This window comes from Cucurbita pepo, chromosome 2 (assembly GCF_057944985.1).
Source record: "Cucurbita pepo subsp. pepo isolate OVF chromosome 2, ASM5794498v1, whole genome shotgun sequence".
Lineage (NCBI taxonomy): Eukaryota > Viridiplantae > Streptophyta > Magnoliopsida > Cucurbitales > Cucurbitaceae > Cucurbita > Cucurbita pepo.
In genome coordinates this window covers 2,390,148-2,415,514 of record NC_141799.1, presented here as the reverse complement: position 1 = coordinate 2,415,514, position 25,367 = coordinate 2,390,148, and the positions used below count along the sequence as shown (strand labels likewise).

The window sequence follows — 25,367 nt, the reverse complement described above, 5'->3', positions numbered from 1 at the left end:
ATTAATTTAAAAGTTTCAGTTCATTTGAGATGAAAAACGTCAATATTTTATTTCAAAAATACCCTAAACTTCAAACAAAAAATACCCTTATATCGAGTACTATGTTTAAAAAATACCCTTTTTATCGTAAATATATAGGCAAAAACCATCTTTCGACACCTCTCATAGATTATCTCAAACGAGTGTTTTTGAAATGTCGGTAAGAATATTTTTGAACTTTTGAAAAAAATTTAATGTTATTAATAAAATTTTTGAAAACTCGAGGGTATTTGGTTTAAAAATTAAGGAATATTTTTCAAACCCTTTTAAACGTTTAAGGGTATTATTGGAACTTTAAAATACATTAACTATTATATTTACTAATTAGAATAAAATTAAAATTGAAAAAGTTTGATTTTAAAATTTTTGGAAGATACTAAATTTAAACTTTTTAAAATTATTTTTTTTACTTAAATAGAATAGTAAAAAAAAAAAAAAAAATTAAAAAATTATTTTATTTATTGTTTAATACATTATTTATAAGGCAAGGACAAAAGCGTAATTTGACATGCGTATGGCGTCAGCAAAGGAGTAAATAGAGATTTACATGGAAGGATGATATCGTGTGTGTTTGAAGGTTTAAAGTTAAAACAAAATACCATTTTATAAAAGTTGAATGTGCAACTTGTCAATCATGAGCAGCAGACCTTCTGATATACCAACTTCTTCTTTAATTTAACAACAACAACAACAACAACTAAGTTAAAGTTAAAAGTTAATGTTAATCCAGTGATGCACCACAATATTCCACAAGCACCAGCGTTCGTTGAGCTGGAGCTGACTGAAACACCAATCGCAATCCACTCCTTAGCTTGTACGTCAACGTCCACTGCATGCCCATCTCCGACTCCCTCATTTGCCGGACAACCGAGGCCTACACGACATATGGACAACATGATGACAACAAAACAAAACAAAACAAAACAGACCCAGAAATGGCAACACGACCAAACATGGCAACACAACCAAACATGGAAACAGCACCTGAATGCGCTTTCCAAGCTGGACTTCAACAACTGTGCCGAATGAGAGTGAGCTAAAAGGATCATTGGTGGTCGGGAAGGAGAGTACACTTGGGAATTGAGGAGCATACACTAATCTCCACCTAGCCTCACCAAATTCACCTTTTCCTTCTATTCTTGGCATTAGTTTCTCCAGCGTAGTAGCTGCAAGCTTGTTCAATGCTAATTGCCCGTTGCTCTCCAATATTGATTCCGCTAACTGGTTCTCGAACGCCTGGGTAGCCTGAGGTAAGTGTAGTTAATGATCAATTCTTGATTTGTTAATTGTTACGTATCGCTGTTTGTCTCATGGTTTTAAAATGTGTTTGTTAGGAATGATTCATTCTCCTCTCCTATTGACGTGGGATCTCACAATCCACCCCCTACCCGAAACCTGACACTGATACCATTTATAACAGCCTAAGCTCATTGCTAATAGATATTGTCCACTTTGACCTGCTGCGTATCACCATCGGCCTCATGGTTTTAAAACATGTCTGTCAGGGAGAGGTTTCCACACCCTTATAAGGAATGCTTCGTTCCTCTCTCCAACCGATATGATATCTCACAATCCACCCCCCTTGGAGGCCCAACGTCTTCGCTCGCACACTGCTTGGAACCTAACTCTAATACCATTTGTAACAGTCCAAGCCTACCACTAACAGATATTATCCGTTTTGGCCCATTACGTATCGCCGTCAGCCTCACGGTTTTAAAACGCGTGTGCTAGGGAGAGGTTTCCACACCCTTATAAGGAATGTTTCGTTCTCCTCTTCAACTGATGTGCAATCTCACATTACACCCTCCCGTAGAAAAAACAACTAAAATTAGTCGCAACTATTATTTCCAAGAAGTGCCAATCACGTACAATCACTACATATTATCGTCATACGAGCAGTCGAAGCTAGCATCCAAAACTATGAATTTCCACCATTCATCCTAATATTGTTCGAACATTTAGCAAGCAATGCTCATCATTCAGACAATTACCTCGGTGGGCGAGAGAGCACCTCGTTCCACCGAACGGGTTGACATCACCACCAAGTTATCTTGCCATTTGCTAGCGCGACTTTGAATTATAATCTGCCACTCGTAGCCTACTAAAGCCAAATCCAGCATTGGATCAAGCCCATTCTCAGGCTCGAATGCTGCTATATTTCGATGTTCCCGTTTCAGTCTTACCTGCATAGTTAAGGCTAATATCAGCTTCGTTTGTTTAGAAACAGAACCAGTATAGGAAAGATTTGATAACAAAGACTAACCTGGGTTGCAAGAAGATTTACGTCACCATTATCGAAAGTTAAAATTCCTTTTGGTTGAATACGTTTAGAATGAGCACACCCATTTAGCTCAAGCTCTCCGCTAACAGCGAAGTTGAGAATCAAAGGATAAAGAATTCTTAATTCTGGTCCGAGAACAAGCTTCAAATCACTAAGGCAGACATCGACACGAGGTTTAATGTTTACATTTCTGGACGCCTTCTCGGTCTCAGCTGATTTATCTGATGCGAAAAAACAATAATAATTAAAAAGAAAGAATGTTATTTATATTTCCACTAATTATATTCACAAGTTTGTATACATGGCTTTTGTAAATTATCATACAACGTCCTGAAATTAACAGATCAGACTACTTGAAATTCCTACGGAGAAGAATTTGTACTAAAATAGAACTTCATGCTACATTCACTAATGTTGGCCTTGAAAGCTTGACCAAAGGACTGAAGATCAATGCTAACAGAATTTCCTTTTTTAAGGCTAACAACTTTTCTTTATATATAGAATATCAATACAATTAGTGTACTGGTCCAAGGCCCCTAGTAGATATTGTCTTCTTTGAGATTTCCCTTCCGGGCTCCCCCTCAAGATTTTTAAAAGGCTGCTAAGAGGGAGAGTCTCAAGATTTTTAAAAGGCTGCTAAGAGGGAGAGGTTTTAAAACGCTGCTAGGAGGGAGAGGTTTCTACACCCTTAAAAAGAATGCTTCGTTCACCTCCTCAGCCAATGTGGGATCTCACAATCCACCCATTTTCGAGGCACAGAGTCTCACTGGCACTCGTTCCCTTTTCCAATTGATATGGGACCCCCCCAGTCCACTCCCCTTCGGGGCCTAGCGTCCTGGATGGCACACCGCCTCGTGTCCACCCCTTCCGGGTTCAGCCTCTTCGATGGCACATCGTCCGATGTCTTGCTCTGGTACCATTTGTAACGGTCCAAGCCAACCGCTAGCAGATATTGTCCTCTTTGGACTTTTCCTCAAGGTTTTTAGAACTCATCTACTAGGGAAAGGTTTCCACACCCTTATAAAGAATGTTTCGCTCTCCTCCCCAACCGATGTGGGATCTCACAATTAAGACTCGGGTTGGTCCAAGCTCCTTTTGCTGTCCAAAGTGGATTCAAATTGGTCCAAGCTTTTTATCTCCTTAAAAAATAACTAGAAATGTTTTATTTAGCAAACTTCAAAGTAATGCAAGTTCGCCAGATAAAATTGTAGATGAAAAGTAAACAACCTTAGCAGCGGAATCATAAAATCTATGCAAGAAATAGTCGAGTACCACTTAACTCTAAGCAATAACATCTGGTAACAACTATAACAAAAATTAGTGGAGGGTATTGGAAATATCAGCACAATGAATTTGCACACTTAAAGCCATATTCTTATGAAGAACTGAAAGGTAAAGACAATATCAAAGCATGGATCATGATAGATAGTTTTATCTTTGAAGATAGACAAGAATATATTGAACTAAAATAATGGTCTTCAAAAGTGACAGAGGAGACAGTTGCATGAAAATTTTTACGTTGGAAGTCAGTCAGTCCACTAAATCTACATTCATATGTATCCCTAATTCTGATACAAGAGTGTCAGAGCAGGAAAACTATGATTGCTTGTGAAATTCGTACGTAATGAGAAGCCACGAATATGAAAATATGAAGATCACCTCGAGGTTGATGGAATCTAGTTTTCAACGCTGTAGATTCTGGACTGAAAAACTGGTCTGGTAGGACTTTATTAGATGAAGCAGCTCCACTGCCCTTATCATGTGGTAGATATGCTTCTCCACGACTCAATTGAATATTTCCAGATATATTTGGTTGCAATATTGACCCAGTAATTTGCATTTGAGAGTCAACTTGGCCACTGCAATTTTAAAGATATAGATAAGTATTTTAATTTAATGGAGCAACAGAAGTAGAGCAAAAAAATTAACTGAAGAAAGCTTGTTTTCGTTTTCTTATTAAGATGAATGGAAGTAGAAAAGAAATTTCCAAAAGGAAAATGTAACGGTCCAAGCCCACCACTAGGAAATATTGTCTTCTTTGGGCTTTCCCTTTCGGGCTTCCCCTCAAGGTTTTTAAAATGCATCTGCTAGGGAGAGGTGTCCACACCCTTATAAATGTTTCGTTCTCCTCCCCAACCGATGTGGGATCTCACAATCCACCTCTTCGGGGAACAATGTCCTTGCTGGCACACCGCCTCGTGTCCACCCCTTCGGGGGGCCCAAAGCCCTTGCTGGCACACCGCCCGATGTTTGGCTCTAAATCATTTGTAACGGCCCAAACCCACCAAGCTTCCACAACCTTTTCGTATATCATAGAGTACTTAAAAGTCATAAGTTAGATAAGGAACCTGAATACATTCTTTGCGCGTACTTCCAGAGCCTCACATTTTAAATCAATCTTGTCGCTAAGGGATGCTTCACTGGATCTAAGGGGCAGATTCCCTTTCACAGTCAACTTTCCTTTTCTGCTTACACGACATTCCAAGGAATCGATGCACAGCCTATTTGATCTAACATGAATCATGCCACCGGAGTTTACGAGTGGTTTAGGGAGCACGGGCGAAGATACTGAAGCCCTGTGGAAAGTTGCAGATCCATCGAATACAGGTTCCTCAATGGTGCCGCTTACCTATTTATTTAGAGCATATGTAATTGAAACACAGACTAAAAGAAATCACATTATATAAACCCATGATGAAATTTGGAGTGTAGTCACCTTAAGTAAGATGTCAGCATTTCCATGAAGCCAGTTGACATGAGGAGACAAAGCTGTTAGTAACAGCATGCCTCCATCTTTAATATCAGCATCAAACCTAACTTCTCCTACGTCCAAAAGGTTCGAGTTTAATCCTTTAAGGCCTTCTGTCAATTGAGTAGTCCAGTCTTCTTCATTTTTCTCTCTGGAATTTTTTCTGTCATTGAACTTGTCCATAACCCTTTCCTTCCCCCAAGAATGGATCAAAGTTGCCCTACTTGAATCTGTTTCCAATTCTTCTACCTCTGCCATGCTATTTTGGACAAACATCACAGGAATGCTTCCTTGAACGTGTACATGGCCATTTTGGAAAATTGGTTCAAATTTTGCATTGAACAAAAAACGGCTGCTTGAGGTAAGGGAAGCAACAGCTTCAGCTCGACCAAGATCAACGCCACCAATGGCACCATCAAGGAGCCTTACTTGCACATCACATTCTGGTTTTGCAAGATTACCTCTGAGATCTCCCTCCATGTACAGTATACCTCTAATCGGAGCTACAAGTTGCCTCAATGAGTGAACAAGATCTTTTGCTGAAGATTCAATTACCTGAACCACAGTAGGAACTAGACCGACAGGACAATTTAGAACAGCAAAGTGAAGACTAGATAAAGGGCCAAACAAAGTTCCATCTGCATGAATTGTGGCATTATCCTTCTGGATAAAAAAATTTCCAAGCCGCAAACCATCATTATTGCTGTATGCACCAACTGCCAAAACACGCTGCATTTTGTTGGTTCCCCATTCCCAGTCCTCCCCACGAATGTCAAATTCTGCCTGACAACAAAACCAAGGAATGAAAGTCATTCTTAAAAGCCAATCAACCAAGCAATAAATCAACATAAATAATTGTTGGCAGCAATGATATGCATTTCTATTATTAATCTAAAAGAAGGCATGCAGTCTCCACAATGAAACTCAATAAAATATTGAACTTTTGACGTCTCAGAGAGTATAAAGCTACTTAAGGAAGTCTGTGAGATCCCACATCGGTTGGGGAGGAGCATGAAACACCCTTTATAAGGGTGTGGAAACCAATCCCTAGCAGACGCGTTTTAAAAATCTTGAGGGCAAGCCCGAAAGGGAAAGCCCAAAGAGGACAATATCTACCATCGGTGGGCTTGGACCGTTACAAACTCAGGATAAGGTTCAGACAGTAACATACTTCCAGTTCATCAGAGTAACATTTAAAGGCACATAATTCAATGTACCATTGCTAGTAATTAGACACAAAAAGGAAAAGGAAACATTTCTTCAACTTTTTATGGCCTAAAAATTATAACTCAAGATCTACCATTGTATCCCCATTGCCTCCACCACTCGCATCAAGAGAACCACGCAAGCAGCCTCTGAGTTCAGATAAACCTGGAAGAGGCAAATCTTCCAGAACAATTTCCTCTGATAGAATACACTGCCTCCGTATCACCTGGAAAAGTAAGATAAATACAAAACATGATGGAGTTTTGATGTATATCCTACGTGCAGCTCAAAACAAGATCATTGATCAAGAAAATAAACAAAGGCGTTTCTGTGAAGATACAGACTAAGGAGTGATAAATGCAAGTCAGAAACAGTTTTAAAAAAATGTTGCAGATTTTGATCATTCTATAAAAAGTACCTCGATCAGATCTTGAACACTTTCAGTGGATAATCCAACAGCTTGCAAACTTTTAATAAAAAGATCCTGCATTCTATTACAAAATTAGAAATTTATCAAGTAACAATAACACACATACAAAATACCCAAAAATTATAAATTCCATCATTTTCTACTTTCTTGCAACGTAAGCTTTTACTCTTTTACTCTATCAACTTTACTTTTTATCGGTCTATATACATATCTCTTGTTATTTTGGACTCTATTCATCTCTTGCAATTCTATTTAATCGAGAAATAAGTTTGATTTTCCATCTTTTTCATATAATAGTAAGACATCCTTCGGATAATTCAAATCGAAGCAGTTGGAACTCAGACTTGGACTTGGTTGTTAGTAAAGAAATCCATAAGAGCCTTGAGATCACTGTTTGATTCAATTTAATGTTTTTCTTTTCCCCTTAATAAAAACAAACACTTTATTAATAACCACAAAAAAATAAAAGAGTTCCTCTGCAAGGAATAAGATCAAACAGAGAAGGATGCGTCCATAGCATGGTTTTCTTCACTGCTCGCTAGTGATCAACGGGCAAGGTTCTAAAACCTTTTTGGGGTTTTTTGGTCCTTCCCCAGGAGTGGGGACGAAGCCTTAATTCTGCCAATTGATGGAGAGACCAAAAAAATGGGAAAAGCAATCTCATAACTTCACAGAAATTACAACTAAGAGGTGCTAAGGTCTTCCTCCCATCCTTACGTATAATGCACCAATTAAGAAATAGCACATACAAAGATTTCTTTGTACTTCAATAGAATATCCTTCTATGGCGCTGGAAGCAAACGAAATAGAATGTTCTTATGGCCAATTCCATAAAAAAGCTAGAAGTCAATTTGACAAAAAATGACATTACTTTTCCCCATTTTTGGAACCTTACAAGATCACACCATAAAAAAAGGCATGCTTTAATGCTGAGCTATGGTTGAAGTTTTAAGCAGATATAAGTTTCTTGACCACATTTTAGAAGGTAACGTGAGTTACGAGAAATCAATCTCGTTGCAGTAAAAAGAAGATAACCTTGGATCTTGAATGAGCTGAAGGGTCTATACATCGAGAAAGAAGTCGGACCAGTGGAAGCATCTCAGCAACTTCAGCCCTGGGAACTTCCAGTCTCATCCTCCATCTTCCCATGGAAGAAATGACACTGCTAAGATGCAAAGCCATTGCCTTTTTCAAAAAATTACTACTTTCCTTACCAGTAACATTTCGATCAGGGCTTCCAAGTAGCACACATTCACCTTGAAGCTCATATCGAGTGTTGCTTTGCTCTAGAATAGTTTTCTCGAGGGTGATCTAAACATGCATATAGATGAGGCACATCATTAGATATTTAATTTCAGATACAAAGTATAAAAGCTAAAATGCATGAATAAAATAATGAAGAAATCGAAATACCAAAGGAAAGGGCCCAAAAAGAATGGACATATGATCAACGAGCAATTAGGGTTGTTTGGTTAAAATTTTACAAAGAATTAGGATGCTCGGAAACCAAATAAGTAGGCATAAGATGTCTGAGAATGAGTGATACATGTCTTTGCTTTTATTTTATTTGGGAAAAAAAATCATAAAATATCCTTGTAGGTATTTATGGATAAGACGATCCTCATCTATAATTTATCATATGTCTCCTCCATAAAAAACATGATCGAGATAGTTAAAACTTTCGAAAGATTCTTAGAACAAAGTATCAATCTCCAAATTATGGGTATTAATATTAGCAAAAGATTATCAAAGACCTTACCAACAAATACGATTGTAAAAAGGGTGAATGGTCGAATATGTACTTAGGATTACCCTTAAATGGAGACAATTATCCTACTACGTTTGGAATACCATTACTGAAATAGTAGAAAGAAGGCTATTAACACGGTCATCATGTTATACTTCTAAAGGCAGAAGGTGTCTAACCTTCCACTTACTACATGTCTCTGTTCTACGAATATTGAAAGATTATTCGGAACTATACATGGAAAGATGTCAACACCTTGTCCAATGGAATATCATAAACCTCCCAGCATACAAGGGAGGACTTGGTCTATTTTCGATATAGGAGAAGAACAAAGCTCTCCTTGCCAAATGGGTATGGATATATAATCACAATGAAGACAGCTTGTGGGGAAAACTTATAAGGGCCAAATATTCTCCTACATCATATACAAATCGATCCCCTCCAACTTCTGCAAAGGGGCCATGGAAGTATATAAAAAAATACCAAAACCTCATCACTAGCCGAATTCGCCATAAGGCGGGTGATCGAGAGTGCACATCTTTCTGGACCAACCCCTGGATTGGAAACTCCAAACTAGCCTTGTGGTATCCACTTCTATATAGACTCTCTCGTAGCAAAACAACCACGATCAAAGAAACATGGAATGATGTCAACAATTTCTAGGACCTTAAACTTGGTAGGAACCTAAAGGATAACGAAGCTACGGAATGGGCCGAATTAAGCTTCGACCTTACCTCAGTTATATTGTCTAAAGATGCAGACTCATTGACATGACTTCCTAGAGCTGACGGGATCTTCTCTATAAAATCTTTGATGTGGACATAGGAGAAAAAGTAGAAGCAATATGCCCCACGCTACCAAAGACAATATGGAAAGGAAATCAACCATAAAAAGTGAAATTCTTCCTTTGGGAAAAAGCACATAAAGCTATTAGCACAAGTGAAAATCTACAAAAAAGAATTCCCTGCACGACTCTTTTTCCAAGTTGGTGTGCACTATGCAAGAAGGACAATGAATCACAAAACCACTTATTTATGCCATGCATTTATGCTCAAATTTTTTTTAAAGGATTCTTAATACCTTCGGATGACATCTCACTTTTCCCTAGGAGGTAAAGGATCTATTGGACATGGTCTTAACATGCCACCCTTTAAAAAATGAAAAACCCCAGTTATGGAAAAATCTCATTATAGCTGTCTTTTGGACTCTATGAAAAGAAAGAAATCAAAGAGTATTTACGGAGAAGACTCAAACTTACACAAAGCCTTTGACAATATTATTTATCAAGCTATATTTTGGTGTAAATTGTCTAATACATTTGTTTCCTATAGACATACCTCCCTATGGTAAATTAGGAAGGTTTTTTGTAAATATCATGGACAATAAATCTCGTTTGTAAATTTCAATCATCAATGGAATTGCCACTTATCAAGAAAAAAAATTCAATTGAACTCTTTAAAATTAATCTTTCAATTTTAATTGTCTTTATTAGTTACTTGTTCATATTAAATTAAAATAATTTTATCAATTTAATTTAAATTGAGTGGGAGGTTCTTCAACATTCCCGATTAATTAAGAAAACAAACAAACCATCCCACATTCTCACCCACATTCTCCTCTTTCCCTTGTATGATTCTTGGGCCATTAAACTTTGACTGAAAGACAATAGGAGTATAGTGAGATAATCTTATATAAGGGAGAACTTCAATGTTGTCTAGCAGAATTGTCAACATTTTTATATGTCGCCACAACTTGGTAGGGGTAAAACATGTGCACTGTGATAATAGATAATTTTAACCTCCATGGCAATAAAACAACAGCTATATTTGATATATTTTATCATCCACATATAACAGAGAAGAGTTTGAACTCAATTGGAGATAACAAGAGAAGGTTATGCTTATTAAAAACAAAAATTAATGGAATGGTAAAGACAAGTATATAAATGTTTAGGACTTACCACGTCTCCACTCCATCTAGCAGCTATATCAAAAGCTTCACCCACCACGCCACTGAATTTTGGGCCAAGTACTGATAAAACCCCATGACCTCTTTTTTTCTGAAGATCAAGTTCAATTTCTGCCTGAAAGCAAACAAGTCATTGTTGAGTACAAGGTTCAAGTATAAACAGTAACTGGCTGTCAACAAACATTGGATGGAAGAAGAGGAAAAAGAAGAAAACACAACAGAAAGAGTGGGAAAACAATCAACTTCCATTTAAGACAAGTTTTAAAACTTCAATAAAATACGATCACCATGTCGGAAAATCAAATGGCTATGGTAGAAAATAGACAAATTCTAGATGACTCTCTAATTGCGATGAATAGATGATTGGTTTGGGTCTCGCAAGAAAGGGGTGGTTCTTAAACTAGACTTGGAAAAAGCTATTGATAAGGCAGATTGAGAATTTCTGGATGTTACTTTTTCTGCCAAAGGTTTTGGTTCAGCTTGGAAGGAGTGAATTTGTAGTTGTATCTCTAGTTTCAGCTATTCGATCATTGCTAATGGGAAGCCTGGAGGTAAAAACATTCCCTCTGGAAGCATTCAGCAAGGCAATCCGCTATTGCCATTTCTTATCATTTTGGTCTCCGATTGCCTAAGTCAGTTGATATCTCATAGTGCACGTTTGGGTCAAATTACCTCTCATCCTGTGGGTGATTCTAGTATGTGTTTAACTCACTTGTAATACCCTTTACGGGGTGATTTGGAAAGAGGTTTATCCAAAAACGATTAATTTTTTTTATCTGGGAACTTAGCCTTGCTACAACCAATAGTGGACAAACTACAACGGCGTATGCCTCAACTTTACATATCTCCATCTTGTTATGTTACGTGTTCTAACACCCTGGTTATCTTTTTGGACATTGCTCCTGTGCTACACGGTACTGGAATATGATCCTTTCTGCATTTGGATGCTCACTAGCTTTGCCTAATAACATGTATGATTTGTTGGAATCCATTTCGTGGGTCATCATTTCCACGGAGTAACAAAAAACTTGTGTCAGCTATAGAGTTTTTATGTGGCGTCTTTTGGGCGAATGAAATGAAAGATTATTCAGGGATTCATTCTCTACCTTTGATAATTTTATGAATTTAACTCTCTTTCAGCTATGTATTGGTGTAAATGTAAACACCCTCAATCTACCATTGCTAACATTATATATACAAGAGTGCACTGATGTAGAACTAAGAAAAATTCATAGTTCGGAACGAACTATTTAAAGGCCACAAACCAGCCAACAAAGCAAGACTAGCCCAAGAGTTCCTAAATAAATTGACCAATTTGGTCAAAGGGGCCAAATAAGAAGAGACTTGGGTGAACTAAGGAAACCAACGATTATAAGAATGCAAGATCCAGCAAGAATCAAAGAAAATACAAGAAACTCAAAGAAAAGATCTTAAGACATAAAAGACTCCCCACATCATGCACCCTTCGCAAAATTGAATCGAGAGCAAGACTGATTGCCTTACCCTTTGTATTTCTCCCCTAAGTGAAGCCAGCTCCAGGTCATCAAGTGGCAAATGACGTAGCTATGACCAACAGACAAAGAATAAGGAGATCATAATCAGCTTATCACGTTCTTAGGGTATCAACTGTATGCAGTGTGGTAGCTAGTCACACAAAGTACAAAAGATCTTTTCTTTGAAAAATCAAAGCAACATGTATACCTCCAAATGTGCAGATCGAAATGGTTGGTAACATGCATTGACTCTTAATTGCCCTCTCTGGAGATTGAAAGAGAACAACTTCGACTTACTAGAATTATCAGAGCTAGGTTTCAATGACCCCACAATTTCTACTGAAAGACTTTCATCAGGCCGACCTGTTGCATCCAACTGGAACAACAGAGAGAAGATAGAGCACAAAAATAAGAAACCACTGATAAATAGATTTAATAAGAGCAAGACTGGATGTCAATTCTTTAAATTCATATAGTAAATTGACAAATATTTTAACTCCAAAAATCTATACCAGGTCTATACATTTAGAGGTCATAAAACAATATCACTCTAATGAACGTATGAATGCAAACAGGAAGCAAACAGTCTGTTATGATGTCTCTCTTGGCAAAAAAAAAAAAAAAAAAAAGTACTAAGAACATCTCATGAAACTAACGAAAAAAGTCCTTTGTGCAAAGATATCAAAGAAGAATGAGGCCTTCTTGGCAAAAAATAGTACTGAGAACATCTTCTGATCCAAGAGAACTACGGTTTCACATTTCTTCTAGAAAGTATGAATAACTTATGGAAATGTGGACTTCAAGATTAAGATTGCGTGAGAACTCTGGATGCATTAAGTGGTCAATTGCTAAGAGGAGGCACTTGATCTAAGTGCATTAGAGAGTAATCTCAATAATCTCCTCAGAATTTGAGTAATCTCAAGAAAGATTTCCACTCTGGAAGAGAAAGTAATGGAAATCCAACGGATCCCCCTTCTTTAACCTTTGGAATACAGGTTTAATTATGAGTGTAAAAAATAAAAATAAATAAATAATCATATTTATAAAGATTTAACGTTTTAACAAAAATGTTTAGGTACAATTGGCATCTAAAAAGGTGTTAACACGTGGGCACGTTGCCTTGAAGACCAAGCATGGCAGAAGGATTACAAAAGAGGTGCTCAAGCATGAGTCATAGGTCATCTTGATGTGCAGCGTGTAGGGAGCAGAGGAAAGTGTTGGGCATGAGTTTTGTTAATTGTACCCTTGGCAAGAATTGGTGGACCTCTTTGATGCAGCCATTTTTAGATCTATCGGGATTTTGATAGAGATGCACACGAGAACATCTGCCAGTTGTTTTCTGGTCATAGAATTAGAGAGAGAGCAACACTTCGGATGAATGCAGCGTAGGCATTGTGCTGGGGATTATAGTTGGCGAGGAACTATCAACAAGTTAATGGAGTGTAGTTTATAGGGCTGTCTTTTGTGTACAACTTTTCACTAAATAAACTTAAAGTCCGTTTTCTTTCCATTGAAGATTCAAAAACTTCAAGCTCTGGGATATTTCACATGCTGCCCAACCTAATCACACATCACTTCTAACCAGAGACACAAGCCAATTAAAGCTTAAACATAAACCAAAGAGATCGTATTTGAAAACTTAATGAGATACCTTATGCAGGGAACTATATGCAAAGAACTGCAAATAAATTCATATGTCAATTTCAAAATTAAAACAATTTTTTTCTAGAAGAGATATTTTAGATAGAACCTTGATTGACTCACGAGTCATGCTCAATAACCCAACAAGCTTAGGTGCCAGAATCAACTGATCCAGCTTAAGACCAGAAATTGAGACCTCGCCAGCAAGACTATTTATATTCTCATCATCAATTATCTGCACCTGCTGCTTACGCTTCTCAATGCTAAAATCTTGACTAGAGCTACCAGTCGAAGGACTCAGAACTTTCCCCACAAACTTAACCCTTCCAGATGCTCTTAGATGCGTAGGCCTTGGAGATTCAAAAATAGAGTCAAAGCTCAAGAACTCAAAACCACGCATATGTAAATCCAACTCCACTCCATCAATAGTACATGAGGGAGTCTTCTTTGCATCAAACGCTTCATCACCTAGCATATTCTCGTCAGCATATGATGTTTGCACTTTTGAATACAGTTCAAAAGCAACAGAGGAAGAGTTAATAATAATATAATCATTGGAAATATCGATATCTCCTCGAGCATCTCTGAATGATCCTTCAGCTAGTGGTGCAGTCCAGTTAATGTTAACCCTCCTGCAGAAACAAAGAGAGGGAAAGATGTAACCAGCCCAAATAATGATGAAATTCCAGGAGATTATAAAAGGCATAATCATGAAATAATGCTGATAGATCCAAAGAGGAAGACAGACAGTTTTCGTTAACAATTGAAAAGAAAAGCATGCAGTATTACGGTCTCAAGAGGGATCCAGAAACTTTGGTTTCCCCGTTTAAAATCCCCAATTTGAGTGGCATCAGGTCAAAATAGCCAGGCATATATCGATGCAAGATTTTATCAAATGATACATTTCCTGAAAATTTTAGATCCATTGCTGTATCATCCAGCTCACCCTGAAAAGAAATAAATTTGACATCGGAATAGGACATTAATAAACTTCCAGCTAAAGAGAAAAATAATAAAACCTTAAGACCTAAAGATACGAATATGAAAAATAATTCCTCAAACCTATATTTTAAGACAGTCGTTCAGAAGTACCCGACAGTCATATTTACTTTTCAGTGAACCTACTACAAAATGTGACTACATCTCTTTGGGGTATAACAGTGATGTTTGAGAATTATTATTCACTGGGAGTTATTCTAGAATCTTCATGTGATAAAGAGAGATATAATCTGCGATTATAGGGTACGGTGTCTCCTAAGAACTCAAGGACACGGTAATACAACCTATAGAATAGACCTTGTTCAAGAAAGGTTGTTAAAGGGCGCAGTGTCATCAATGAGAAAGTTGTTATGATGTACTGTGGATACGCTCAAGGCTAAAACGGCCAAACGAAGGCATATCCTATCGCCAAAGGTGGAAGGAATACTTTGACAAATATTTCCTTTGGAGCATCTCTCTATTTTTCCCTCCTTTAACATCGGCCAAAACCTTGGGGAAAACCGTAAAAGGATTTTATATGGGAGGATGTTGTCTCTGAACAGAGAAGGCACTTTGTGAGCTGTAAATGGGAAACTCTTACTCGGTCCTTCAATGGCCATGGAATATAATCTTTAAGATTCAGAAACATCGCTTTACTTATCAAGTGGCTATGAAAAAATTTTATGATGAAGAAGTCATTTGGAGGAGGGTGATCAGCTGTAAATATGGGCTTCAAGTTAATGGTTGACCAAGAACCCAAAAGGAGGTTGCTGCCCCTGGCCCCAGCGACTTTTGCACATCATTTCTAATTTTTCAACTGCAAAATGGGAAAAGTTCTATTTTTGGGAGGATGAGCGGTTAGGCTCTCACTCCTCATAGAAATACAATAGAAAATAAAAGAAGGGAAAGAAAGAAATAGAACAAATACAAATTTATAGTTTTCTGATTAATGATAACGACTGCTTGCATCCAGGAAAGAATAACAACAAAATTAGCTTAAAAGAGCCTATTTTGCACCTCTGGACATATCCACGCATTCCCTGCCCCTCGAATTTCACCACCATCTACAAGGTTGGCTCTGATTCCATACAACTCAGCAACCTACCCAAATACAATTGTAAATGATCATTAACCAAGTATGCAAAAACACAATAAAAATTGTTCATGCTTTTACCCAGAAAAACTCTAACTTGGCTAATAGCTGTCTCAAAAACATACACAGTTGTCGAAGTTGAAAGTGAAATTTGCTGAGACATTGGAAAGTGGAAAACGGTCAACTGCTGTCATTGCACCAGCTTCTTTACTGTTCACAACTGCTTCAGAAGCACATGATGCAGGAAGATCCAAAATTGAATGATTCATCTTCCTGGAAAACATTCCTCTTCCTACCAAGATGGGGGAATCCAATGGGCCTTGACAGTTGAACACAGCAGTTACTGAACCAGCTAACTGTGATCAATATTATGAGAAGAATCAACAAGGAAGTCTGACATATTTCTTCACAAGATTCTTCTCATATTTCTATTTTGTTCTAATCATGTGTGTGCGCGCCTTTAAAGGATGAGAATAGTGTGATAACCGAGGAGGGTCATGATAAGAAAGACTTTCCCTCTTAACCCATTTCATTTTCCAGGAGAAAGAGGTAGAAGAGAAATTTGACAACTGAACTTACAGGGAACGAGAAAGGTCGGGTCTTGAAAGTTTCCAACAGGGCATTTACTTCAACACAAGGAACCTGGAAAGAATATAAAAAATACAAGGTTACAAGTTGAAAGCAATATGTATATATAAACTCTAGAATACTAGTATATTATGTCGAAGGATATTCGTGTAATCTCATATTAAATAAGAGAAGTAGTTGACCTCCCTATAGTTAGCTAGTATCTATAATCTTGTTACCTATTATCTATGGATTTATTTAGATTACCTAGTATTAGGAAATTTAGATTGTCTATTGATTTAAATTTAGTTGGCCTGTCTCCCTATAAAAAGGATATGTAATTCTCTGAAAATTAACAAGAAAAAGAGTAAGTTAATTTAGACTTGCAGCATATTACATAGGAAGAACAGGGGAACTATTGCATGTAATCTTGAAAGGCATATCTTACAATAATTCTATTATTCAAGATTCTTTGGAACAAAGGCAAACAGGGGTGATCTGAATAGATCCTCTTTGTAGTAAGTATCAACAGCTTGACATGTGCATAAATGTGAATATGCAATGTACTGGATATCATAAACACTTCCACATCTCCAAACCCCAGGTAGAAGCAGCATTCCATGTGTTGTCTTGTCAATCCGTAAGCATTTTTTATTAATTTTGAATTTTAAATAAATATAACATATGATTTAATACTCTTTGAATTACTAATTTCTAACATCAAATGTGATCCCTAGATATGGATACACAATTATAGAACAAAAAACTCAGAGAACAAGTTGTTCCGCCTTACACCAAGCTAATAGGTATCCTTTATTTACTTATGATTCCTTTAGTGAAAAAAATTGCAACGACCCATTTGAGAGGGTCATTGTACTCACCACTCCTGACAAACCAAAACAAGATAGGAAACTGAACCACCCTAACTTTCCAACTAAAGACCATTTGAAAAGGCAAAAGTATAACCAACCATGAAGTTATAACTGTAATGACCCATGTCCAAGATTCGGAATCCGGATTTGACACCTGATGGCCCCGACATTCCCCTGTGACCACGTTACTTACTTCTTGCTTCTAAGAGTGAAAACTATCCCCACAGACCAACACAAGTCCTTCCAGCATGTTTTATCCTCACTCACATCCATCCTAGGAAAATTTTCAAGAGGTCACCCAGTATAGAATTACTCCAAGCAAAGCACACTTAAATATAAAGTTCCTATCAAAAGAAAACTGCATCATGTTGTATAGGTAATAACTTCCAATTCTTTTAAGCTTTTCTTAGTCATCCTATTATCAAGATTGCTCTCATTCGGATGTGATCTCCCCTTCTTTACTCAGATATCACATGCCCACCAACTTCCCATTGGTTCGTCCCCAAACCACACCTTACTAGGAGAGGTACCTCTCTGATACCATTTGTAACAACTCATGCCTAGGATTTGGATCTAGATTTCAAATCCGCATTAGACATTTGATGGCCCTGGCATTCTTCTACATCCCTTGCGACATAGCCACATCACACTACTTACTCCTTGCTTCTAAGAGTGAAGACTATTCTCACAGACCAACATGAGTTCTTCTAGCATATTTTATCCTCACTCACGTGCATCCTAGAAAAATTTCTAGGAGGTCACCCAACATAAAATTGCTCCAAGCAAAGCACGTTTAACTCTAGAGTTCGTATGATTGAGCCACCCAAAATGGAAGTGCACCTTGTTAGTATGGCTAGTAACTTTCAATTCTTTTAAGTCTTTCTTAGACATCCTATCCTCAATATTGCTCTCATTCGAATATGGTCTCAGTTCATTCATGTACCACTCCTTTACTTGGGTGTCACAATAATCCCCAATACAAAACACAAACAGACTTGGATAAAATAACCACATAAGTAAAAACTAATGCTAATTCTTTCACAATCTGTGGTCTAACACTAGCTACAATATGGAATACAAGAAAACTCCTAAAACTCCAACTTCTGGTATGATTGAAGCCATAGGGAGGACAACAAGTATTCTCCAAAATAATCCAATACCACACGTGTCTTCAAGAATCCTCATATACGTCTCCTTTAAAAACTCCTAAAACAGAAGCTCTTGAACTTGCTCTACAGAACCACACCTCAACCAAACCAATAACTCATCCACATTCCACAATTCAGCAAAAACAACATGGGGTTAAAAGAATCCAACCAAAATTCCTCGAGGTAAAAGATGTTAATAAGAAGATAATCAAGTCTTTCTCTGACTTCTACATAGACACAACCCAACTGCTTGGTATTATATATGTCTAAACATATGTGCATATATTGTGAAATGAAACTCTCTGAGAAGACATCAAAGGGAAAAACAGAAGAAAGACTGCAACTTAGGTATCCTTCAATGACTTCGTTCTCCTCTCCAAGTTCTCTCTTTGTGGAAGTGAAGATTTTGTACTCGATGATCTTCCAATATTCATTAAAAGGTACTCAATATGAACGGTAAAATACATCTAAACAGCAAGGAATATCCATTTGATGATATATATTACAAGGCAAAACAGTTGTCTACCGTTTCCCCCAAGTACAGACATACCTCACATATCAAACGAAACTCTCCTTTCTCCGGATGAATCCCAAAGTCACCAGATGCCTCGAATGAAGTACTGCCTAACCAACCACTTGCATTCTGTACAAATATTCTCTGACCATGGAAAGATAAACTTGCCGCTATTTCCTGCATAAGTGAATGAATAACCACGATAATATAGTTCTAAATCAGCATTGGAGAATAGCTAAGGGCACAATGAGCCGGATGTTTCATCCAAGCACTAGATAGTATTTTAGTAAATTATAAAAATAAAAAATAAAAAAACATCTACTTGAAAGCAGTGCTTCATGCTTCAACAGTAAATAAAGAAAGAAATTTGGAAAGTAGACAACGGTATTCAACACACTCAAAAGATAATAAAAGAAGCAGAGTTCAAAAATAACTACAAAAAGGGACTCCAGTCCAAAAGCATAAAACCAAATAATAATTACGAAAAGGCCTAGTCACCGACACCCACAAGGAGGTGTTAAATATAACAACCTCCAAGCCTTCTAACCTGACTTCTCTTTATCATTCAAAATCATATTGTTTCTCTCAAGCCAAATATCCCACAACACTGCAAGGAAGCTAACCTACCACAACACAATCCCTCTTTCCCTAGGGGAGAATACAGAAGCACCTCCTACATCAACAATCATCCGTCTCTAATGCGTGCCCTGCTAACCCTGAACAAACTCCTCTAACAGTCCCAAAGATCATTAGAGGCAAGCTAAAATGTAAAGATAAGTTACTGCTCAACTAAAACTGTGCCCTCATTAGTCAAAGGACCACCACTTGTCAATGAACAAACTTGAGAAGAATGAGCAAAAACGAGTTCAACAAGTCTGTAGACGCTCATCCTTCTAATACATGGGTATTCACCACATAAATTGTGCGATTAGAACTTAAGTGTGTATGCCTATTCAAGTATCCTACAATCTCAAGGACTAGTCGCTGGGACAAAATTATGTCAGATATGGAGGTAATTAAACAAGTGGCTCAATTACCTATTACCTATTCCAATCAAGTAATTAGTAACTCTATTACCTATTCCAATTTATCATTCTTGATTTCTAATAAATTTGAATCATTTTAAATGTAGTGCTTAGTATAAAGTATAAGGGTTGTTCTTTGAGGTAACTCTTTCACTCACACTTGCTGTCAGAACGTGACACCCATTCTTTAATCTTATAAAATATTGGATGAAATTTCATCCAGCGCCTTAGAACCCCTACCACAAAGTATCCAATTAACGTCAAAAGAACAGGAACAGTCATCTATACACAACCAGCATATTCCCCTATAAACCACAAAAAGCAGAAATATTGCAACGAACATAAATTTCTATTGGTATAGCAGAGAACTTATCCGTTTGAAATGGAGGGTATCACAGTACACTGACAATGTCAGACTTACGGTAAAGCTTGATGGAGCACCAGAGATCTTAAAGGCCAACCCTGTCACATCAAGTTGCCCTTGAAAATTAGGAAACGTATCTCCTCTTGACATGCACAAGTGAACCTGAAAACAGACTCACAAGATTTTAAAAAAATATATATATTGATAACAGTCAACATAAAAAAAATGCATTTTTATTGTATCAATTTTTGTTTAAATATTGATCAAAATTTCTATGCTTTAAATCATCGGCAGCTTAATGGCATTTTCCTTCTAAACTATTTTCGGATTATTTTTCCAGATATTTGTATGATTTGGAAGTTTTCTTTTTTCTTACTAAGTTTTCATGTTCTTTCTCTTTTTTCCCTTTCTGAGCTTGTATTTTTTAGCATTAATTTATTTTCATTACTTTAATGAAAATGTTGGTTCTTGGTAAAAAAAAAAAAAAAAGTCATTGGTAGGCTAATATATACTGTTTAATTATGATTTCAAAATTATAATAATCGTTTTAAAAAGTGTAAAAGGTTGATGTGAGAGACAAGAAGTTAGAGAAACACCTCACCAGTGGCTCTTCCTTTGGACCACGTGATTGGAATATCTAAAATTCTCTCAAAAAGCTGCACAAAGATGAAAAAGGGAACCCATGATGAGTAAACACTTCATATCATGTAGATGCAGACTTCTAAACCTCAACAATTAATATAGATAGTTATTGCTAAAGTAACATACCGGAACAAATAGGTTGGTAATTTTCAAATTTGAATGCCATTGCTGCTCAAAGGTATCAACAAAAACATCCGCAGATAACCAGCCACCATCTCCAGAGCCAATTTCTCTCCATGTCTTACAATTACCACTCAAATGAACACGCACGTTGCCATAATGATTTTGAAATTTCACATGTCCATTAACATTCTCAATCTCTCTGGAGACATGTATTTGAAATTGTAAATACGTTGCCCATATAGAGTTAGCATTCATTTAACATCATTGAGTGCATCAATTTAACCACATTGATTTTGATTCCCAGTACAAAGCATCCTACTAATGTGTTAAAAAAAAGCTCCCTGCCAACGTTTCACTTAATATAAATGGTTTCAGTCAGTTCATTATCAAACTATTGGCAAATCTTAAAATGAAACTAGCCAAAAGAAACGGCAGCATCATCATGCATTTTTTCCTATTTTTTCCTAATACTCAGCATACAAAACTGGCTACTAGCATTCCTAATGCGGACATTGGTGGTGTCCCAACTCATCTATAACTTTTAGATCCAATAAACAATTTCCACGTGTTGATAGTCAGGTCTGACATTTAACAAGAAAAATAAATAAATTTATTCATAGAAAATTATAGTTGTGGCTTTTTTGGTTTTTCTCCGGTATAAAGATTTTTTAAATAATAATAATAACTTTTTAGAAAAAATCACCTTTCGACTAAACTACTTTTGAGAAAGACACAATAAGGAGACTCTACCTTGGTTCTCTGTCACCATATGCAAGAAACATAAGTGTCCCGCCTCTGAAATGAACAGAATCAATCGTTACTGGAAGCATCGTCTCAGTACCTTCATTCTTCCATACATATTGAACCAAGATAAATTTCAGCTTTTGGACGAACGTGCTTAGATGGTACAACAGCTTCTTCCCCACGTCTTTAGGAAAATAAGATAAATCTGATTTTTGGTTTAGTGCCGAGAAGGAAATTGGCCAAGTTGTTCCATTTTGATGTTCATAAATGGTTGAAGTTGGTGTTTGAAATGTATGACCAATTTGATCAGATGTTCCTTCAGAAATATGATCAGATCCTATAACATCATCCTTTTTCACACTAGATTCATGGCTGCTGGAAGTAACTGAAAAGGATCTTCTGTCCTTATTGCCCAAACCTGTAATTGTTGAACTCTTATCATCTATATGGTTCAGAATATCAATATCTCCTTCTTCTTTAATAGAATGCAATCTGGCATCTAAACTTTGGTTCCCATTCTGGACATTAGTATTCATGATGGAGGAGTCAGCATCAGTTTCATTCACACTTTTGACCAAGTAGGCATCAGGGTTCACAATATTGAAACTCCTGTGCAATTGTGAAGGCTCACCAAACTTCCCCTCGGATGCACCCTTGAAATAACCCCGAGCTGCCGATGTACTGCGCCTAAGAATTCTCATTTTGGCGGTGGAACTATTTAGATACACATCGTCTCCACTTGCCTTCCTCTTTGATTGACCTTTCATTGGCACTTTCATTACTCTAGACAAGAATTTAAGCCCCATATCAGGGTTTTTTGCATCAAAATACTTCTCTGTATTTGAATGCTTTATTTTGTATTCCACATCTGTATCCATGCAGCGATGTTTTCTCAAATGAACATTTTCGTCCGTGAGAAAAAAGGTTCTAGAGTTTTCAACATCTACCGTAGGACGTATATCCACCTTCGAAGCACTACTATCATACGAACCTGAACTCCTGTCAGAAACAACAAATCCCATCTCAGCTGCTTCCCTAGCCGCATCATGCCTATCTTTGGACCAGCGAGCAGCAGCATCTTCCCTGGCAATTCTTCTTATTTTAGTACGACTGTCAATGCCTCCTTCAGAAGAAGAATGCCTCGGCGAGGTCCCTTCAGATGGAAAGGGTAACCCCAACCAAGTATAATCTCTCTTCTGCACAACTAGCACAATTGGATTAGACAATACCACATCAATTATTACCCTCCCTCTTCTCAGACTGGTAAAAGGTAAAACACGAATCTTCATGGTGGGAACTTCGCCGCAAGAGAATTCGTCACCATCTGGACCAACCGAACATGACTTTAGTGTGATGCTCAAGGGTGAAATACTTGTAACCTTTCCAAAATCAAGATCACGCTGAATATGGTCACTGACTGCTTTGCAAACAAAAGGAAGAAGTTTAGCTTCAACAAAACCCTTGGCTTTTGTCTGCCCATACCAAACCAGTAAGCATATGCCAGATACAACTGCAACAAAAGCAGAACATCTAATAAAAAACAACCCCTCGTTCCACACAGGACGCAAGAAACTCGATAGAGTTTTTGTTAGAACAAAAGGCTCGTTGGCACATTTCATCAAAGACTCGTATCTTGTCCCAAGCGTCATACTCAATGACTTCAAATGCTGCACACAAAAACGCGAAAATCCATCTACTCGAGCATCCCAATCGTTTTTCTTTGCACATATGTACTTCTTAGAGTCCCATTTCGATAATCGGCTTCGACGCAAATAAATAAACTTTCCATTGTTTACATAATGCAATGAGCTATGGAGCGGAGTTCCAAAAAAAGAAGAATGATGTTTCACATTCATTATCCTCCTCGTCTTACTCAAACCAAAAATGATTCATCCGTGTGGGACCAAGAAGCATGTCTAAGTCCCCTGACAATTCGAACTATCAGCAAGAACCCAGGCATAGAATAGAATCGATCATCCGCCAACTTCAACATGAACCGAGCTATTTACGTTTCATCAAACAAACAATAGCACCAAAACAAGCAACAAAAACGATTCCACCCAACATGAGAATCAGAAACCAACGTAGCTCGAAATGCTAAACTTCACATTGGACAAATAATAAAAATTAAAACTAAACAAAATAAAACAAGAAAAATCAACCAAATCAATCAGCTCAAAACGCTGTCAATTTCCAGTCGAACATATGCGCCAAACTGCATTGCTTAGAAACAAAAAAAAAAAAAAAAAAAACAAAAACACAGGGGAATTGGTATGAGATGAACCTGCAGCGATTGATAGAGCATTCATGAGAAAGTTGGAGAAGAAATTAATCATGGCGGGAGTTACGAAACTTATTGGTGAAGTGTAAGCTCTTTCAGCAGCGCTTTTGCCTTTGCGTGTACATAGAGAGAACTTTTACGTCACTTTGAGCCGCGAGGCTCTCTAAAGCTCACATCACAGCCCGGGAATCCATTTTTGGAGCGCTGTTGGGTATTTATAGAAAGCTTCAAAAAATTTAGCCTCTCTTATTAATTTATTGCTTTTCTTTCCTCTCTTTACAATTTATTACTTTTTTTTTTCCTCTATATTTTTCATATATCTAAGTTCGGGCCAAAGTCAAAGTTTGACTAAGTTCTTATGAGATTCCGAACAAAACCACATTAGTGTATAGACATCTCTCTAACAAAACGTGTTTTAAAGTCATTACTGAAAATATTTTCCTAACATACATGTTTAAATAGATCAAATGGCGATACGAAACGGGCCAAAACGCAAGCTCAAATTCCGAGCGAATCATTCAATTTGTGGGCCGACCTATTAAAATTATATTTAGATCAGATGATTCAACTAGACCATTAGACTCATTTTTTATACATTAAAAATGCCAAATTAATTTTTAAATATTTAATAAATCTTTAAACATGTATGTATGTATTTATTACATTATAAAAAATAATTTTAAATTCGATTAAATATACATGTGCAAAAGAGGGAATGTTTATATTAGATAAAATTTAAAATTCAATCAACTATTAAATATATAATTTTCTAAATTTGAATGATATATTGAATACAAACCACGGCCCAAGCTAAGTTTATAATTTAGCACATAATTCAAAATTAATGGTCAAAATCAAGTAATTAATTACATTGATTCAATAAAATATCAATAATAATTAATTGAGTATAATACATCCAATCCACCATTATATCCTACCAATAAACCAAGTCCAATTAACCTTCCACTACTTTTAAACATTTCCATTCTTTATTTTGGGAAATAATTTTAACATTTATTTACTGGTCTAACTCCGCTAAGTAAAGGAATATATCGACTAAAAGATTGATTCTCACTATTACTTACCCCGTGCTATTGAAGTAAAAAAAAAATACTTAGACTCCGTATCCAAGCAAAGTTCATAGTGACACCAACCACGATAAAAAGTATTCTACTAAACATGATTAAAAAAAAAATTTTAAAAGTTCACATAAAAAGCACGAAACATCAATTTATTGCTCGATCTTTGTCCGTCCCAACTCTCAAGCATACTATATTCCACAACATAAGTACTATCTTTGTTATACGACATTCATGGTAAACAAACATAAAGGATTCATGTAACGATTCAAGACATCTACCACATAAACACAACAACCAACAAGTTGAGCCAACGATAACAAATCGTTAGCGCATCTTATCCAATAATTCATAACATAAAAAGAAGATTTGAACTTTTGAAA

The 25,367-nt window shown here is 36.8% G+C and overlaps 1 protein-coding gene across 5 annotated transcripts; it reads right to left on the bottom strand.

Annotated features, from left to right (window-relative positions):
• Window positions 1–624: 624 nt before the first annotated feature.
• LOC111788077 (protein TIC236, chloroplastic) lies at window positions 625–24,106 on the bottom strand. Of its 5 annotated transcripts, none has more exons than XM_023668243.2 (24): window positions 23,909–24,106; window positions 21,631–23,134; window positions 20,884–21,079; window positions 20,712–20,771; window positions 20,173–20,277; window positions 18,763–18,903; window positions 16,205–16,267; window positions 15,751–15,981; window positions 15,550–15,633; window positions 14,344–14,501; window positions 13,664–14,186; window positions 12,122–12,289; window positions 11,924–11,983; window positions 10,413–10,535; window positions 7,741–8,016; window positions 6,694–6,759; window positions 6,370–6,501; window positions 5,037–5,852; window positions 4,669–4,949; window positions 3,980–4,179; window positions 2,303–2,541; window positions 2,031–2,222; window positions 1,024–1,284; window positions 625–913 (listed from the first exon to the last, which is right to left on the bottom strand). In XM_023668243.2, exons 1-24 carry the CDS (start codon window positions 23,958–23,960, stop codon window positions 761–763), a joined length of 6,084 nt encoding a protein of 2,027 aa, XP_023524011.2. In that variant the 5' UTR covers window positions 23,961–24,106; the 3' UTR covers window positions 625–760. The 5 variants fall into 5 exon arrangements, with proteins under 5 accessions (XP_023524011.2, XP_023524009.2, XP_023524007.2 ...); XM_023668241.2 differs by having other exon boundaries at window positions 21,631–23,721; window positions 23,909–24,095; XM_023668239.2 differs by having other exon boundaries at window positions 21,631–23,625; window positions 23,909–24,095.
• Between the last annotated feature and the right edge of the window lie 1,261 nt (window positions 24,107–25,367).

Excerpts from the sequence above, each read along its gene's own strand:
- LOC111788077 (XM_023668241.2), bottom strand. The coding sequence starts at position 23,480 with ATGAATGTGAAACATCATTCTTCTTTTTTTGGAACTCCGCTCCATAGC. Across the intron at positions 11,984-12,121 it reads TTCGATCTGCACATTTGGAG|CTACGTCATTTGCCACTTGA; the intron begins GTATACATGTTG and ends TGTTGGTCATAG. Across the intron at positions 2,223-2,302 it reads TAAATCTTCTTGCAACCCAG|GTAAGACTGAAACGGGAACA; the intron begins GTTAGTCTTTGT and ends TTAACTATGCAG.